This window comes from Heterocephalus glaber, unplaced genomic scaffold (genome assembly GCF_053883595.1).
Source record: "Heterocephalus glaber isolate CG9 unplaced genomic scaffold, H.glaber_assembly_v1.0 deba00001720, whole genome shotgun sequence".
NCBI lineage: Eukaryota > Metazoa > Chordata > Mammalia > Rodentia > Bathyergidae > Heterocephalus > Heterocephalus glaber.
In genome coordinates this window covers 7636745-7655416 of record NW_028258433.1, presented here as the reverse complement: position 1 = coordinate 7655416, position 18672 = coordinate 7636745, and the positions used below count along the sequence as shown (strand labels likewise).

The window sequence follows — 18672 nt, the reverse complement described above, 5'->3', positions numbered from 1 at the left end:
CTACTTCATCAGTGAAAAGGCCTCTGGGTTCAATCCCCAGTACCACTCCCTTCCAAGAAAAATTAGCATGTATTCCCTACTAAAATTTATTTGGCAAATATTAATGTACCTTTGGGGGTCTAAATAGTTCTTTAAAAGGTAATTGGACTATAATCATTAATCAGGGAATACTGGGAAATAAATACTCAAGTTGGCAGATTTTGCATATAACTATAAAGTCTTTTGACAAAATATACATAATATGACCGTTTTACCCAAATCATAAACTCCATGTGTAAAATATTCATAAACATAAACACTCAAAACACTCTCACCATATTTAAAAACAAGGATAACAGTGGATAGAAATATAAAATTTGAATTATAAAGTTGGCAGATTTGTAACCAATCTGGCTTACATTTACTTGGTCACCTTTAAAATAATACAATCAAAATACATTTTTCAAAAAATAGAGTTATAAAACAGAAAGTGAAGTCCTCATAAGTCATTATATTGTTTAACGTTCTTATTGAATTATAAGTTTCAAGAAAGCAGTTTAAGAAGATCCTAACAACTCTGACATGTTGTTTACACTGAGTTTTTATTCTTATCACTAAAACCAATATTAAAAAACTAATGGGTTTACAGTAAAAAAACATACTTTAAGTTTACACATTAGGCTTAATAATATCAGCATGAAATATAAATTGCTTTTTTTGTCTTATTTAAAAAATAAATTTTATATCAGAGATATTTTTTCCAGAGGATGAAATACCTGGAAGAAAGATTATTAAAAAACTGAGGATAACAGTTTACCAGAATATGTGAAACTTAGTAATTTAAACATAAGCAGGACTGTAAAATCAGAAAGGATGAAATTATATAAAATTATATGAAAGTGATGTTTGTTAGTCAAAGAAGCAACACAATCACAGTATCTATAATATCACACTTACAATTTTTAAAAATATAACAAAATTTACTGAAAAGAACACCACCTTTTTCTTTCTTTTGTTCAAACAAAGCATGGTATCAAGAAACACTAGGAAATTAAGACTGAGCTAAATCATAAATATACACCCAAATTCTCAGAAGATTGAAAAGCATGGAGATCCATAGTTAAATTTCTAGTTTAAAAGGTATAACAAAACTTAATGGGTGGTTTTTAAAAACTAAGTGTGATAGTCATTAATAAACCAAATTAATAGCTCAGCTACAATATTTAATGAACTACAGATCAATACGGAAATCCATCAAAAGAGTACTGTTGGAGAACTTAGGAACTTACATGAATTCTGAGATTAAGCTTTTCTGTTAAAAAATTACAAATAATGTCTCAGTAATAGAAATGTGGAAAACTGCCCCTAATTATATTTCCTCTGTACTACAGTACTACAAGACCCCTTGCACTTTTACACTTCAGAAACATACACTTGACAGGATCAATCTCAGATAGATGATTAAAGGAAATAAAAGGAATAAGCATTTTGTATATAGGTAGAAAAAACATTTATATGCTATATCCCATACTGTCTGATGAAAAATTTAATTCTACAAGAAATGTTTACTTTAGCCTAAATATCCCTAAAATCTGATGTAGTTTCCTTAGTGAAAATATTTTAAAATTTAGAACAGAGATTTATCAATGTTCCATCTTACACTGGGAGAAACAACCTATGAGATCATAAGTTAAAAGAACTCAAATTTATTTTGAGTTATTTTTAAAAGTTATTTTCAAATATATAATCTAGAGTAAGCATAAAGGATGCATTGTTAATATATTTTCAAAAAAATCAAATAATTGGTTAACAAATGCAAATTCACAGATGATTTCTATCAGAATTGCACAATATTATTAGGAAATACGATTTAACTACAAATAATAGAGCCACTGAGTTTGCATTTATTTTTCAACTAAAGAGAAAAATAAAAAATATTTTATTTGTAGAATAAGACCTGTGATAATATTGTGATTGAAATTAGTAGCATTTTGGACTTTCACTCAAATGCCTGTCATTTTGGATCATATTTTCAAGGTATGCAATCTGATGTTAAAAGACATGTCATAACTTAGATTTCAGACTTTAGTGCTTCAGAAATACGTTTATATACCTCATAATGTAATTATAGTCACCTTAAGACAAATAAGGCAAGTAGCAGCAATGCACTAGAAATATAATTGAAAAATGCAATGGTCCAGAAGTACTTGTGGGGATGATGCCTCCGAAAAGCTGCTCAAAGCTTCAGAGTTTGAAGTTAAATTTTTGATGTTGTCACTCTCAATCTATTGAATGGCTGACAGACAATCAAACCCTTCTGGCTGGCTGGCAGCTCATTTTGCTGGCAGGTGGCAAACAATTAGACACACCAATTTGTGCCTCCTGATGACATTAAAGCATGAAACTAAGTTGTATGCAGGGCCTAGTGATTTGTGTGAAAGCATTTCAAAAATAATACTCTTTGCCGTGGCAACTCATTTCAGACTGCCACCTCCCATTATGGCTTTGAGCAGTGAAGACGACAGACTTGAGTTACGTGCAGTGCAAGGCCGCTTCTGTTCAATCCGTCATTGGTGCCCCCTGAGACCTCAATCCCCTTCTTTCATCAATATCACCTCATCATTTACATTTGATAGTACTTGAGCTACTGCATATATTAACTACACTGGAGATTCTTTTCCTAAAAAGAACTGAAATATGCTTTGTGCCCTTCCATTTCATTTCTACTTATGCAATTTAGAGAAATGATTCCATTCCCAGTGTATTTTACACAAATGCTACCAGGAACAAAAATGTTTTTTATTTTAAAGCAACATTTTCAAACATGTAATTAATTTTATACAACTAAGAGTACTGGCACTCAAGTGACTGCTTTAAATTTTAATGAAAAATAATAATCCAAATTAAAACAAAATTATTTCACTTCAACATTATTCCACTAAATTAAAATAACTTTCTGTATTTACTAGTTTGTATTTTAATTAAATTTGAAATTGTAATTTAAAATGAGAAACAAAACTTAAAATGTCGTTATATTATTGTAGCATTTATAGATACAGATCTATGGATATTCAAAAGTATACATACTTGAAAAAAAATTTTTTATTCAAAGTCTTAAAACACACATACAAATATATTCTAGAAACAAGAACCAAATACTGAAATAGAGAACATCAATATGGTGTAAGTGTCATAAGGAACAATAACTATATGAACACACAAATATAATGTTACCACAAACTATTAAAAGAGAAAAATATTCTTACATTTTATAGTTCCACCATTTTTCACTTTTCAAAACTTTTCACACAACAAATTTTATCTTTTATAATTACTTCCTTACACTCTGTAAATTCACTGAAGATAAAACTGATTTTCGTCTTTATATCCCATATAACTAATGCCATTTATAAATGTTCAAGAAATACATGTAAAACACTGCTTAAAGTGTTTGTAGGCAAAGTTTAAACTATATTTTTGCGTGAAAAGGATAATCCATCCTAACTCAATGGCTTTATTGCTGTACCTCTACCTCTAAATTCTATAAAATTAATCTTTATAGTTCCAACAAAGCAATTTTGGTCATTTTAGAGAAAGTCATATGAAATACATTATATTTTTACTATATTTATTTTCACATATGACTTTAAGAAATATTTGGGTTCCTGACTCAATCTTGACTCTCTAAAACTAAAAGTGCTTGCTTGTCAAAGCACCTGATATATAATAAAATATATATTATATATCTAAATTTGGGGTATGAAAAAGTCTTTTAAACACTGCTTTAATTCAGATTGTAAACCAACACATTCTCTAGTTTATACATTAATAAAGAAAATTATAATTTGGAATATACAATAATCTGAGTGGTCAAAATTATGTACAGTATTGTTGTTAGTCATCAGTGACTAGCTAAATAATTTTCTAATGTCGCATATGTGTTTAAATAGCAAGACACATTACATGGACAGATTGTCTATTTATAAAATGTTATTTTGCATCGCTTCTCGTGTAAAATGTTATTTTGCTTCTTTGAACTATCATTTTTATTTTATGTATAGTAGTACAGAAAAATCTGTCATTCTTAACAAATTCTTTGAATGGCTTAGTATTTAAATGTAGATATACAGACTATGATATAGTTTATATACCTAAAATGCCAAAATGCCTTTAGAGAGTATTTACTTTCAAATACATGCCACAAAATATGGCTTTTATATGACACTAGAAATCCCATAAGAAAGATGACCTCAAAATTTAAAAAAAATTTTCAATATACTGTCATTTAAAAATCAAATTCATTGTATTACTTAAAGCAAGCTATTTAATTTCCAAGAATGATTGCAGTAGTGTATAGTACTAAAATGGAATTCCAGAACAAGAATAGATCTTAGAGAGATTTTTGCCTATCTTCTCTCACATTTTATACATACAACAATTAAATGCAAGAGAAAAACGACTTCTCCAATGTACTGTAGTCCCTTCAAAATGGTTTATTACCAGAATCTGGGTTTCCCTACTTCTAAGTCAATGTGTTAGGAACCATATCTATTGAAATCTTCTTTTTATGATGTATTATTAAAATGCTTTATCATGAGATTAATCAGGCTTTATCATGAGATTAATCATGAGATTAATTGGATAATTTTTGTAATGAAAATCTACATTAAAGTTTTCAAGACAATTCTAATTTTTCTGCATTAATAGTTTAATTTTCCTTCTACACACAGAGCTTTTTGAATAATAAGTCTAGTACCTACCTGTCAAAGGAATGAAACTGCATAGGAAGAATAGCATGTGCTTCTCTCTTCAGTGCTGAATCTGGATATGGGATAGGTTCAGGACCACACTCTGCAATTTCAACGGGGGCAGCCACAAGACTTTTCAGTATTTCCTTGACATTGATGCCTTTGGTTTGACTAATGCTAGATATGGAAGGTGCAGGTTTCAACATCTCGTTGGGATTTTCAGTTAAGCTCTCTTGTGACTTCTTCACTTCAGATGACAAAGTGGTTAACAGTTCACTCATGACATCAGGACCTGCAGTAGTCTCTAATTCTGTCCCATTTAGGATGCTAGCCACTTGTTCCTCTCCAATTCCTGAATCTGTGTGAGGAATTGAACTTTCTAGATGAATATCTTCACCAGGGGTTGAAGTTTCTTTTTCCTTTATAGTATCTGGAAATGCAGCAGGCGTTTCTGTAATTGGAAAAAATTAATTAAAACAAAAAAGTTTCACAAGACAAAAACCTCATGTTATTGGTAAAATGTTTTCACAGTAGAATAAAGAAAACAAACCATGTAAAAAAAAATTTGCAAGGGCATATTTGAATACATCATAATATACTATATTAAAAGATATTTATTTACACCTATTATTTTGTTCAATAAACATTAAAATAACCTGTTTCTTTAAAAATCACCTGACATTTCAAAACTGATTCCTTAAGAGCACAGTATCAGGAAATTGTTCTAATAACAATTATAAATTATATTAAGTACTTGCTCTTCAAGTAGTAATATTAAATAAACAAAATCACTTTCATTTACATTAAAAAAGAAAAAACAGAATATAATCAACATATTTTTATATTAAATCCTTAAAGGCAAGATTAACTTGCATAAAAATTAACCTTAACTCCTAAGAGGAAAATAATATAAAAAGATTTTAAATCATTATCAAAGTTCATTTACACACATAAAAAAGATTGCAATGCAGTGAGGTGTTATTTGCAATTATTTATTTAATGGTTTGTTTGTTTGCAAGCGGCTTGTACCACCACTGGTACATGCATGACTGTCCCATGTATGATTGTACTACCTGCACCACTAGAGGTAAAGTTGCCAGATGGGACAGTCATGCATGTACCACTGGTGGTTCAAGAGGTCCAGCAGTAAAACATAGGAATTACAGCCCTATTGTGAATCTGTTAATTAACCCTGCTATTCTTGAAAAGATTCCACATTTTTTCATAATTAATACACATTGGAGTGCTGTTACCCTTCAATTATCTTCCAGAGAACTGAAAAAAATTGATTTGACATTTGCCAGTATTCTCATTGCTTTTTTTAGTGAAGCAGTGTTCTAGAGGTCCTTAGTTCACTTTCTGTGGAAAATATTGCCTCCAACTTATATTTGAAACTCAAATTTTAATGTAGCTTCCTTTTACATTTTGAATAAATTATCAATAAACTCATAAAATACTCATATATACATACTGTACTTTTATCTTGCCTTATCTTGTATTTTTCTTTTTCTTCTCAATGAAAAAAAAAAAAACAACTGCTACTGAAGTCCTTCATATATTTATACAATGTAACTGAAGCCACCGTCAATGCTAATATTAAAAATGTTAACAGATCTACCTAGAACTTTTCTAGTATTGCAGAAAAACAGTTTACAGCCAAATATATTATAACTCTAATGATATCAATTAGATAAGCTAATAATTTGGCTATTATACAACAGCTCAAAGTTTAGGCTCTAAAATTAAGACTGAAGTTCACTTAAGAATTATTTTACCTTCCTAAGGATGAATTATTTATCTTTCCTCAGCCTTATTACTTTATCTAGAAAATGGGATATAATCATAGTGATAATAAAAGAATATAATATATGAATAGTGCATAATAATCTCACAATGAATTTTTATAATTTCTGCTATCATTGTTTTTACCATTATTGTCATTAAAAAAATCAGAGAACATAGTGCCCAAGTACTCCATCAGTTATTCATTCCTATTCATTTATATCTATAATCTGTCTTCTTTTGGTCTTGCCACTTTACAAATTTCTTCTGTCCTGAACACCTGCCCTTAACATTTCCAGCCTTCCGTGTACTTCAGATATTTCTTTTTCCTGTGGGCAGTCAGAACAAAACAATCATGGCAATGTAACCAAAGTGATAAAAGCTCCAATTATGGCTTAACAACTTGTTAGTTTTTCACACTTCTAACAAATAGGCTACTCTTTCAGAGTTACAGGAAACACACCAAGAAAATATTGTCTTACGTATATTATAAGGATTAGAAAACTTGTCAAGCCTTCATTTGCAATGTCCTGTCTTGAGCTTTCCAAAAACTGGATAATCCCTTCAGATATCTTAAAATTAATGGACGTCTTCAACTTCTCTTCTACCTATCTACCTCCATTCCTGCCTGCTTTACTAAGTGGTCCTTTAACTGTCTCACTACATCTGACTAGATACCCAGGGGCCCTCTTTTAAATTTCACATGCCTTCATATTCTACCTCTAGTCTATTACCACAACATGTTCATTTTACCTACAAAATTCATTTCTAATTTACTTTCCTTTTGGGGGGGATTGAACACAGTAGCTCATGCATGCTAGCTAAGTCCAATGGGCTACATCCCCAGCTCTTTTTATTTTTTATTTTCAAAGAGGGTCTAAATTGACCAGCCTGGCCTTGAACTTACAATCTTCTTCCTTCAGGCTTCTCCACTGCCCCTCCACTCTACTACTAAGCAATAGCATCTCCTACCTAGAAAGCAACAGCCTCCTAATGGTTTAATCTCTATCCCCTTCATACTCTTTCAATATATTCCCCACTGTACTTAGAATATGCTTTTAAAATTATCACATTTTATCACATTTGCAGTAGCCAGTATAACACCTCCTCCCCAAAATAAGATGTCTAAGTCCTACTTCTGATGACCTGAAAATATATGCTTCACATAGCAAGAGGGACATTAAATTAAGGGCCATGAGAAGGAGAAATTATCTTGAAATATCCAGGTGGGCTCATACTTTGGTTTCAGCAGAAATTCATATCTAAAGAGGCTTTTACATTCCCCAAACTAAATTAGATTTCTTCTTTTATACTTTTTCATAATATAGATATTTCTTATTTAACAACCTACCTGTTTAATGACTGTTCAGACTTAGGTCCAACAGGTGCTGTTTGGATTTAAGACCAGCTAATCAGACTTACAACTCATCTTTGGTTTTTTGTTTTTTTCTCTTTTTTTGAGAATAGTTCTGTGCATCTTATTTGTAGAGCTTCAATGTCTCTCTTTGTACAGTACACATTGTTTGTACAGTATAGTAATTTCTGCTGACCATACTGAACAGTACAGTACTCTAGTTTTATATTCTGTTATACATTATAGTACTGCATGTAAGGGACGCAAATTAGAGCAGTCATGAAGTTGGAGTTTCCTATGACCATTTCTTTGCTCTGAATATTGTAACGTACATACTGCATACAATTCCTCCTTTAGTAATCAATTCATTTAATGACTAGTCGCAGGACCTTAATTTGGTTGTTAAACAATGAATGTCTGTAATCTTAAAATGTATTCCTTAGGGTATAGTACAATTTGCAATTATATATTTAAGTGTGTGGTTTCTCAAAGTGTATTTCCCATGCTAGACTGTGAGGTTCACAGAGGTAGAGACATTTTGTTCACTATTACATATCATTAATACCTAGCACACAGTAGGAAGTCAATAATTTGTTCAGAAAATATGTGACAAAGGAAATATAAAGTTAATAAAAGAATTCTGGAGAAAAGATTCTGATTTTACTGAAACCAAAAACATTTATAATATTTTAAAAGATTGAAAATTTTTTTAAAAACTAAAACATTTATAATATTTTAAAAGGTTGAAATTTAAAAAAAACTAATTGCTAGTAATACCTGTACAGAATTTTCACATTTAACTAACTGAAATATATAATATAGTCAACATAATTACTCAATAAGCATTCAAGAAAATTATATTGGAAACAATAAAGTCCTTATAAATTATGATGTATCCATAGAATTGATTATTTACTATGTGACCATTATTCTAAAAGCAAGAGAAAATTAACCTACTTGCAATAATGAACAATTGTACATAATATAATACAATAAATTAATAAATATTGCTAATTATATTTATAATTATGTAATAACTAAAATTTGAGTATAAATACATTTATATTTAAACTAATGGCATATTCTTATTTCCTTAACTCAAAAATCTAAAAGAAAACATTACTAAAGGATTCTGAAAATGTATATGCCATATAAACTGTATATATTTCTCACCCTTCAAAATTCTGTCCAGCTTGGCAAACTGTGACACATTTGTTTGTTTATATAAATATTTAGTGCATCAGTAGTCTTGAAAAAAATTTTTTCCTTATTTGTACTGTATTTTCTCTTTCTTTTGTTTATTACCTATTTGGGTTTCTTCTACATTTTCCATTACTTTTATATATTGCTTTGATGCATACAATAGTCTTTATTCATTAAGACTATTAACTTTCATCACAAAAGTATAACATTTTTCCCATTTGCATTTGCTTTTTAATTGTGTTAATATTTTCAGACATATAGATGTATAAAAAGATTTAATCATGTGTTTTACTTTACAGTTTTAGTCTCCACTGACATTATTTAAACAGTATTTCCAATAATGTGCAAGTATTGATTTTAAATTTAATTATGCTTTTTACCTTTAAATTAATAAACAGAATTTATGAAGCATAATGCATGAGATAAAAATACAGATTAATTCTTAGCCAGACATCATGGCACACACTAATAATCTCAGCATTCTGGGAGACTGAGGCAGGAAGATTATAAATCTAAAGTGGACAATTTAGTGACTCACCAAGACCCTGTCTCAAACAAAAATTAAAAGGCTTGGAAACGTAGCTCAATGCAAAGGTCCTGGGTTTAATCACTAGTACCTAAAAAAAATATATTCATACAACTATACTTATACATATACACACATATATATATATGCACACATACAGATAGATTGACAGACAGATACTCTTTTTCAAATAGTTATGCCACTTGGTAACTCTTTGCTTCATGACACTTTTTAATGCTTTCTATTCTGTTTGATTAAAAAAGATATATTTATAATACATGGAATACTTATATATTGACATATAGAATGTTCTGTCCTATTTGTAGACATTTTATGAAATGTCTATTTTTGTATCAGTTTATTTTATCTTGCTTTATTCATTTCCCTGATCATAAATTAGAGGCAAATTAATAATGACATTTATTCATAAATTCATCTAAATATTAACTTTCTTCTCATGAAATTATCATAAAGATTCTACAACTTGTATGATAAATTATAAAAAAATTTTCTATCTTAGCATGCTTATTGATTAAATATATTTTCAGACTACCATCAAATCAATTTACATAAACGTTTCACTAATTTACTCATTGCTTTGTAAATATTTTACTCTGTTTACTTTCAAATATCAAGCAATGCACTAGAGATATAATGGTGACATAAGGCAGGTTCTACACAACATAGTGCTGAAATTCTAGCTAGAGCAATAAGTAAGAAAAAGAAAAGGCATCCAGACTGGGAAGGAAGAAGTTGTCTCTACTGGCATTTATGCAAATATATATACAACGACTATACTCCACCAGAAAAAAAAACTTAGCAACAGTAAAAGAATTCAGTAAAATAGCAAGATACAAAACCAACATACAAAAATCAGTATCATTTCTATACACCAACAGCAAAGTATCTAAAAAAGAAATCAAGAAAACAATTCTATTTAGCTACAAAAAACCCCTACTTAAGTGGAAATGTAAATTTACACAGGAATTATAGAAAATAGTATGGAAATTCTTCAAAAAGTTAAAAATAGAACTATTATACAGTACAGCAATTCTATTTCTGGGTATATATCCAAACTCAAAGGGAATGAAAGCTGCACTCCCATTTTTATTGTAACACTATTGTATTTATTGTAACATTACTCACATTAGCTAAGATACAGAATCAATTCAAGTGTTAAAATGATAAAGAAATAAAGAAAACATGGCATGTATATATGATGGAATATTTTCAGCTACAAAAAATAACAAATTCCTCTCAATTGTAACAATATAGATGAACACAGAGGACATTAAGTTAAATGAAATAAGCCAGGCACAGAAAAACACTATCCCATTGCCTCACTCATATGTGGAATCTAAGAAAGTTAAACTCACAGAAATAGAGATTAAAAGGGTGGGTACCAGGGGCTGGGAAAATGTTAGTCAAAAGATACAAAGTTCCAGTTAGATAAGTTCTGAGAATGTATTTTACAATATGGTAACTGAAGTTAACAACCTACTGTATGCTTGAAAATAAGCAGAGAGAACAACTTTAAATGGCCTGACCACTCCCCAAAAAATGACAAGTATGTGGGGTGGGAGAAATATTAATTGGTGACTGGATTTAATAATTCCACAAGGAGTACAAATATTAAAACAACATGTTGTACACCACAAATATACACAGTAAAAATAAATAAGCTAGCCATTACTATCCTCTTGAAGCACAAATTCTAATAAGCAAAATTATATAAGTGGAAGAAATGAAGTAAATACAATATGATGATAATAGAAAAGAACAATTGCTATTAGACTTTCTCTTCATTACACATCATAGCCAAGTAAAATCTTTTAGGCAAAATGCCACTTCCTGAAAGAAAAATGTCTAAGGCTATATACTTTTACGGATCATTTCTATAGTTTTTTACTAAAAGAAATGTCTATATGAAAGTTTTGAACCAATGCTGGGAATATAAATATTGAAGGTTTATGACGTGACAATCAACTTTTTGTTTGCTAACTTATGTAATCCAAGCTGTACTGGTAATAGTGCAACTCATGGGAGTAAAATGTATCTAACCTGCTTTGTTTTATTTCAAAAACACTATAAGAAGAAAACAGTATCACAGAGGTAGGAGACAGAACAGAAATTCAGAGACCTCAGAATACTCATTTTAAATTTTTATTCAAAATGAACCTAGAAAATAAAAACTAGGAATTAACCTCAAAGTATATCTTGGATCTGAAGGAATAGCTCAGGAACAGAATGCTTGCCTAGCATGTGCAAGATCCTGGGTTTGATCCCTAACATCCCAAAAAGAAATGCACAAACAAGATATATCCTCAATGTTTATCAATAACCAGGAACAATATTTCATCTTATATACTTACAATAAAAATATACATTATATTTTAATGAAAGAAATGAACTCCCATCCATGAACTTCCTATGTATGGATGCTCTATTATTGTGAAAAAAAGACCACATTTTTTCAAATCAACATAAGATGATAACTTTTTGAAGATAAACAAAGTCAGATCAATGCTAAAAATCAAGATATTTCATTTGTAATTACCGTGAAACACATCATAGTAACTATCTCTCTTAAATTCTACCTTTTGTTTTGTGGAAATCATATTATCTATGTAGAAAATCATGTTGCCATTTTTCCCTGTTTGAAAACAGAGCTCATGAATATTTTAAGAGTATGATAAAAAAAAGTCAGTCTAATTTATCTTTAAAAAGTGGAAGCAAATTGGTTTCTTATCCTGTAGAAACTAAGAGCTTACATTGTACTTCTGACATTACCAATACGGTCTTCCCATAATAACTACTGCACAGCAGCATATAATAGCAGTTTTGATCTGCTGCCACACTGCCATATAGTAAAGAGAATAATAGCAAGTTTACCATTTTTAAATGAGTTAAAGTAACTCATTTTTAAAAATTACATTCCTGTTTCAGTTACTTTCTTTGTTACTGGGACAAAATATTTGACCATTCACAACTTAAGGAGAAGTTTATTTTGGCTCACATTTCAGTCCATAGTAGGCTGGCTTGAAGGCAGGACAGCATGACATAGGGGCATGGAGGAGAAATAGCTACTTATCTCACAGAAGCCCAGAAGCAGAGAAATAAGGGGAGAACCAGGAAGGAAGATATACTCTTCCAAACCACACCTCCAGGGACTTATCTCTTCCAACTAGGCTGCATCTCTTAACAGCAAGTCAGCTATACTGCCCCCATAATCCAATTCACCTTTCAAAAGCCCTGCCTATAAGCACATGAGGCTTTTGGGGGACATCTAGATAGAAACAACAGTCCCTAAGCCCATGGTTCAATTCAGCTAAAACTGGTATCATAACAAGACTTTCTGGATAAAATACACTGACATTGTGATGCAAGCTCCTTAAATCAGGGCAGCTACTTTAGAATACATTCCTGTAACTATAAGTGAGTGTTTTGGATATATTCAATCAAAAATAAATTCCACATATTTGTCCACTCTTGGTTTAATACAATTTATAACTATATTTTCTTGGTCAGCAATAAAACTACAACAAAAAAAGAATTTTTATTTCATGATCCTGTTCAAAGATTGCATGATTTGAAAAGCAATTATGCATTCATCAAGTTGTAACAAAAATATTTAGCTAGCTTTATTTAGTCCAAAAGATGGCCTTCCATATCATTAACCAGTTACAGAATACATCAAACTATGGCTTCATCTGAATCTCAGGTCCTCTTCCAAACTCACTCGAATTATTGAGAGAATTTGATTCCTTCTTATTGTAGGACTAAAGTCCCCTACTTTCTTGCTGGCTGTCAGTCAGAGAAAGATCCTATCTCCTACAGGGTGCTCTCAGGTTCTCCAATTTGTCCCACACTTTAAATCTCTCTGACTTCCAGAGAGATCTGTAACCAGTAGAGAAAATTCTATATTGTCACAGAGGTCATGTGATTAGGCCAGATCCACCTAAATAATCACTTTTCCTTAAAAGTATTTGAGGCATATAACATAACCAATTGGAACAGTAAAAATCCATCATATTCATCATCACAGAAATTTTGTAAGGGGGCTATCACAGAATTCTGCCTATCACAATCTTTTGTTCTGCAGCTACTAGTCTCTTGTTAATCTACCCTACCCAGAGGTATTATTATTTTGTATACTGTATATTTTAACTCTAAAACTTGAAATTGGTTCTTTATCTTTATATCTTCTAATTCTCATTATGTGTACTCTTTTCTTTAAATTAAAAAGCATTTTGAACACACTCATAATGGCTTTTTTAATGTCCTCATTTGATAATTTTAATATTTCTATTTTTTCTTAATCCATTTCTGTCACTATTTTTTTTCTTCTACTATGCATTACATTCTCGTTCCCCTTTACATGTTTAGTAATGTACCATTGGGCTATAACATTTTATAATATGGTTCTTTGGTGAAAGATTTTTTGCATGGCTTTAAAGAGTACTGAGACTGTTCTGACTATAAGTTAAATAATAGATTACCTAGATATTCTCAAGGCTTGTTTTTTATACTTTTTTTCAAGTGAGTCTAGAATTGTCTTCATTTTAAGCTGATTTAGCCCCATTACTAAGGTGTGACTCTTGTGAAATCTCTAGCATAGTCACTATTATACATATCAATATACTTGTTATTAGGTATTCTTAATTTCCAGACGATGCTTAAAGAGATAAAATGGAATAGAGATGTAAAAGCTATTCTTTGGACTCAACAGTCAGAGATAAATACAACATACTATATCTCCATGAAACCAGAGGTTATGTGTACTTTTTTATAAACAATTATGTCATGAACTATATTTTATAACAACTCATTAAATAAGAATACCAAACAAGTCAAGAGATGAGGTCAGTATTACCTTTGTAAAATGAGTGGGCAAAGCTCTGTTCAGGAATTAACTTGGCAAGAAATCCATGGTTCAAACTTGGATGAGGGATAGATGGTATGACCACGACTGTGAAGATAATCATGGAATCAAATTTGCAGCATCATGTAATAACCTGCAACATGGTCTACTTAAGATCCATAACAATTCTGTATTACTGTAACATGCAAACAATATTAACAATAAAGAATACATCTCTGAAAGGAGAAGAGGTTATGTATCAAAAGAAAAAAATGATTTGCCAAGAGTAATTTTAGCATCACACAGACAGATGTACAAATACACAAGAAAATCAAATCTCAAAAGTTCAATATAATATTACTCATATATATATATATATATATATATATATATATATATATATATGAGACAGGAATACAACAAAAATGAAGAAAAATTTAAGATGATCAAGTCTTATTGTTTTAAATGGTAAAACCCATAAACTGGAATGGGAGGATGATACATAATTTTCAGAAAAATTTAAAAGAAAAGTGCACTAAATGATATAATCTTATTTATAGGCTGAATGTAAATATGAAATGTAAAAGCAAAATATTATAGCTAAAATATAATCCTTATCTCCAAAACAGCAGTAAGAGGTAAATGAAATGGAATATGCTTATGGAAAATAAGATGCAGAGATGTGACCACTAATTTCTACTCACTTATTAAAATACTCATTTAATTTATAGATCATATAGATTTATATTTAGGACAGACACTTTCAACTACAAATTAACCAGTGGTGCATGAAATAATTATTGAATTACTAAGGTTATATTGCAAACAATGGAGAAACAACCTGGAAATTAACACTTGGCAGGAAATACAAATTATTAGGGGTATCCTGTGATATTGTATTAGTTGCCAGAAAATGTTTATAGTTTTCAAGCAGAAAAGGCAAAACTGGTATTTTAAGAACTCCAGCAATATAAGCATGTTTTGCAAGTGAGAAAAATAACATGATTCAAGATGGTTTATTGTTGCATATGTTTGTTACCTCTCCACAAGCCTTTGATTTTTAGTTGAGGCCACTTTGCACAACTGTCATAAAATTTGTACAAAATTTGAAATGTATGCCTGTGAATTTAGCTACTAAATTGTGTAAAGCAAAGTGAGAGAGAACAGGAAAAAAAAGAAAGTGGGAGGTAGGCAGGAAAGGAGAGAAGGAGGAAGGGAAGATAAGAGGGGGAGGAAGGGAGGGAGGGAGGAAGGAAGGAAGGAAGGAAGGAAGGAAAGAAGGAAGGAAGGAAGGAAGTTATTTTGGGCTTTGGCTATAAAGATTTATAATTTTAGCTTATTCTTGTCCTCCAACAATTATATAAGAATCTTCTACTTTTATGAGGATTAAAAAAGAAAACTATTTAAAAGTATGAGTTACTTGTATATGTATTAAAAGTATGTATTACTTGTATAGTGATATAAGTGATTTGCGTTAATAACTGCAAAACCAAAGCTATGGTGATAAAATGAGAATACAGTAAATATCATAGAAATATCATTTGTACTAATTCATAGTATTCATATTATGATTATTCATAATAGTCTTTAAGGAGTATCACATTAGCCTTTATATACCATTTGTAAATATATGACATAATTAAAGTATAGTTTAAATGTGAATGTAAAAGTCAGAAAAAAGGAGATAAATAATGACTAAGTAAGTAAAAATTATTAAGTACCTGTACTTGTTGGAGAATTTATGTCTTGTCTGATGTTTCTACCTGCTTGGCTTCCAGTTCTTGCCGTCTCTCTCTGGGGTTCTAATATATCACGATACTTAGAAACCATCAGAACAGAAATGAAGTAAACAACAGCCAGAGCTAAGAACTGTGCTTGTTTGCTATCGTCCTGTGTAAAATGAAACAGTAGTTTGGCACTTAAAATTTTTAAAGTGTAAGTTCTGAAAGTTTCAGAAATTATTCCTGCATCCATTTCTTTATAGAGGCAATATATGACATTTTAAAATTCAAATCTATTAAATACACAGTATATCGTTATTTACTAAGTATTGTGCAAGTATAAACACAAAACTCTGAAATTAAACAGCTATAGACTAAATGTAATTCCAAACATTAAAATGCTATAGTGTTTTAAACATGCCAAAAAATATTACACTATCCTTTGATTTACCATTTTTATCAATTATTTGCATAACAATATAGTATGTATATTTATAATATGCAAATGGCATAAGTTAGAAAGAATAATATTATCTTACATTTTTTTAAAAATCAAGAATTTTTACTATTGTAACTGAGTAAAATTAATAAGATTAAATTATAGTTGGAATACATATAAAATTCAACATAGTATTATTCAAGCAAGAGACCAAGTACAAAATGAGGAAGATGTAAACAATGGGGAAAATAAAACATGAATTATATATAAACTTAATGTAAGTTAGAAGTGTAAAACAGGAGCATAAGAAAAGACTAGTTAAATCTTTGATTTCAATAACAGATGAAAAAGTAATGATTCAATTATTCTGCAAAGCAAAAATGACCTCTAAGATACAACCAGTATTTGAGGCTCCTCATTTCAAAAATTATGATAAGATAGAATTTTTCCAAAGGCGATCAGAAAAGTGCCAAGAATTCTGAAAAACATGCTGTGTTAGGTAAAGCAGATAATAGTTTTAAAAAGTAGACTGAGTGTGGTAGAAAACATAATTTTATAATAGGTTTGCTGTCCAAAAATATAATGTGCTGCCTGTATCCTTGAGAGCTCCATTCAAAAAGCCTAGCTAACCATCTTTTAAGAAAATAATGATATGAACGCTAATCTATATGACGTCTAATACCACTATATCTAAGGAATATAATGTACATATTTATAAAGTCCTTCCTATAAGCTAAATCAAAGTGATATTTCCAAATTAAAACTAGGTATTTGTGGTCCTCGAGTAAATAGGTAAAAATGATACAAATAAGCAAAACAAGCATTAAATTCTAATAACTTTATTAATGGGTAATTTATATTTATTACTTCATTAAAGTACAATGCAAACAAGATTCTGAATTTACAGTATTTGCATTTGTCAGAAAATAAAAGTGTACAGGATATATTTTCTGATCATTTGGAATTATGAAACAAAATTAGCACAGCTAATGAAGAAAATGACAAAAATATATAAAATTCTGTCTTAAATATTATAGATCTAGTATTTTATACACTACAAGTAACAGCTTTTCTAGAGACAGTTTCTTAAGAAGTGTTTAAAATGTGTATTCCGTGGATAATAATGCTGATGTGATAAACAACAGAGAGAAGAGACAAAATAAAATACTTAAGCAGTTACTACAAAAAAATGAAGTGAAATCAGAAGCAAAAGATACCACCCAAGAATTAATTCACACATAGCTCAACCTGTGATAACTTTCCACAGTGTTTGTATTTCCACCAGTGGAAACACAATACCAATCACAAATCATTCAATAAATTATGGGTACAGTGAATGAATGAATGTCAACTGCAAAGGTGAAGAATTATAAATAAGACACTGAACTACAGTGGTAGCCAAGCTAAAAGCTCCCCTATATACCATGAAATAAGTTTCATTTTCTTTGTAAACCTAGGTGTTCATTCCACTTGTGCTGTTTATTCACAGTTTTGTCTTTGAAAATGAAGTCTGAAATACACAAAGGCTAAATATCTGGAGAATAACTAAATTTTTATACTAATTCACTTGTTTAGGTATTACAAAGATATGAACTCTATTACATTTCCCCAATTTGGTTTAAAAATCTATCTCTCCACTTTCAAACCTCAATAAATAAATTAGTGAACCCTGAAATTCTCTTAAAAGGTTAATGCATCAACTCGGATGGCTGGAAACTTCACAATTCAATTTTTGAAGATTAAAAATTAGTTTATCTCATTGTAGTTACAGATGATCTAAGAGACTAGGTTCTAGGGTAAAGGGAAAAGCATAATGAATTTATTTTCAATCTCAGCTTATGAGGAACACTGAAAACAAGGTTTTTTTAAAAGCTTATTTTTTTCTTACCACATAGCAAATTTTGCCACATAATTAGTTTACCTAGAAACAGTTCATAAAGTGTTTAAATCAGCAACATCTCTGTCATAGAAAATACATACAACCAATGAGAGGAATTTATTCCCTGATATTTTATCAATTTTTTTTCCTGCCATACACCTAGTATGGCAGTACCAACAA

At 30.2% G+C, this 18672-nt stretch overlaps 1 protein-coding gene across 7 annotated transcripts in view; it reads right to left on the bottom strand.

Annotated features, from left to right (window-relative positions):
• Nbea (neurobeachin) overlaps positions 1-18672 on the bottom strand; it is a 702149-nt gene that overhangs the window by 442633 nt on the left and 240844 nt on the right. For all 7 annotated transcript variants that reach the window (XM_004854743.3, XM_087199596.1, XM_013075842.3 and 4 more), the window contains 3 exons: positions 16175-16343; positions 14466-14561; positions 4740-5178 (listed from right to left, as the gene is read on the bottom strand). In XM_004854743.3, the coding sequence (XP_004854800.1) occupies positions 4740-5178; positions 14466-14561; positions 16175-16343 (704 nt within the window). The remainder of the gene's footprint in view (positions 1-4739; positions 5179-14465; positions 14562-16174; positions 16344-18672) is intronic.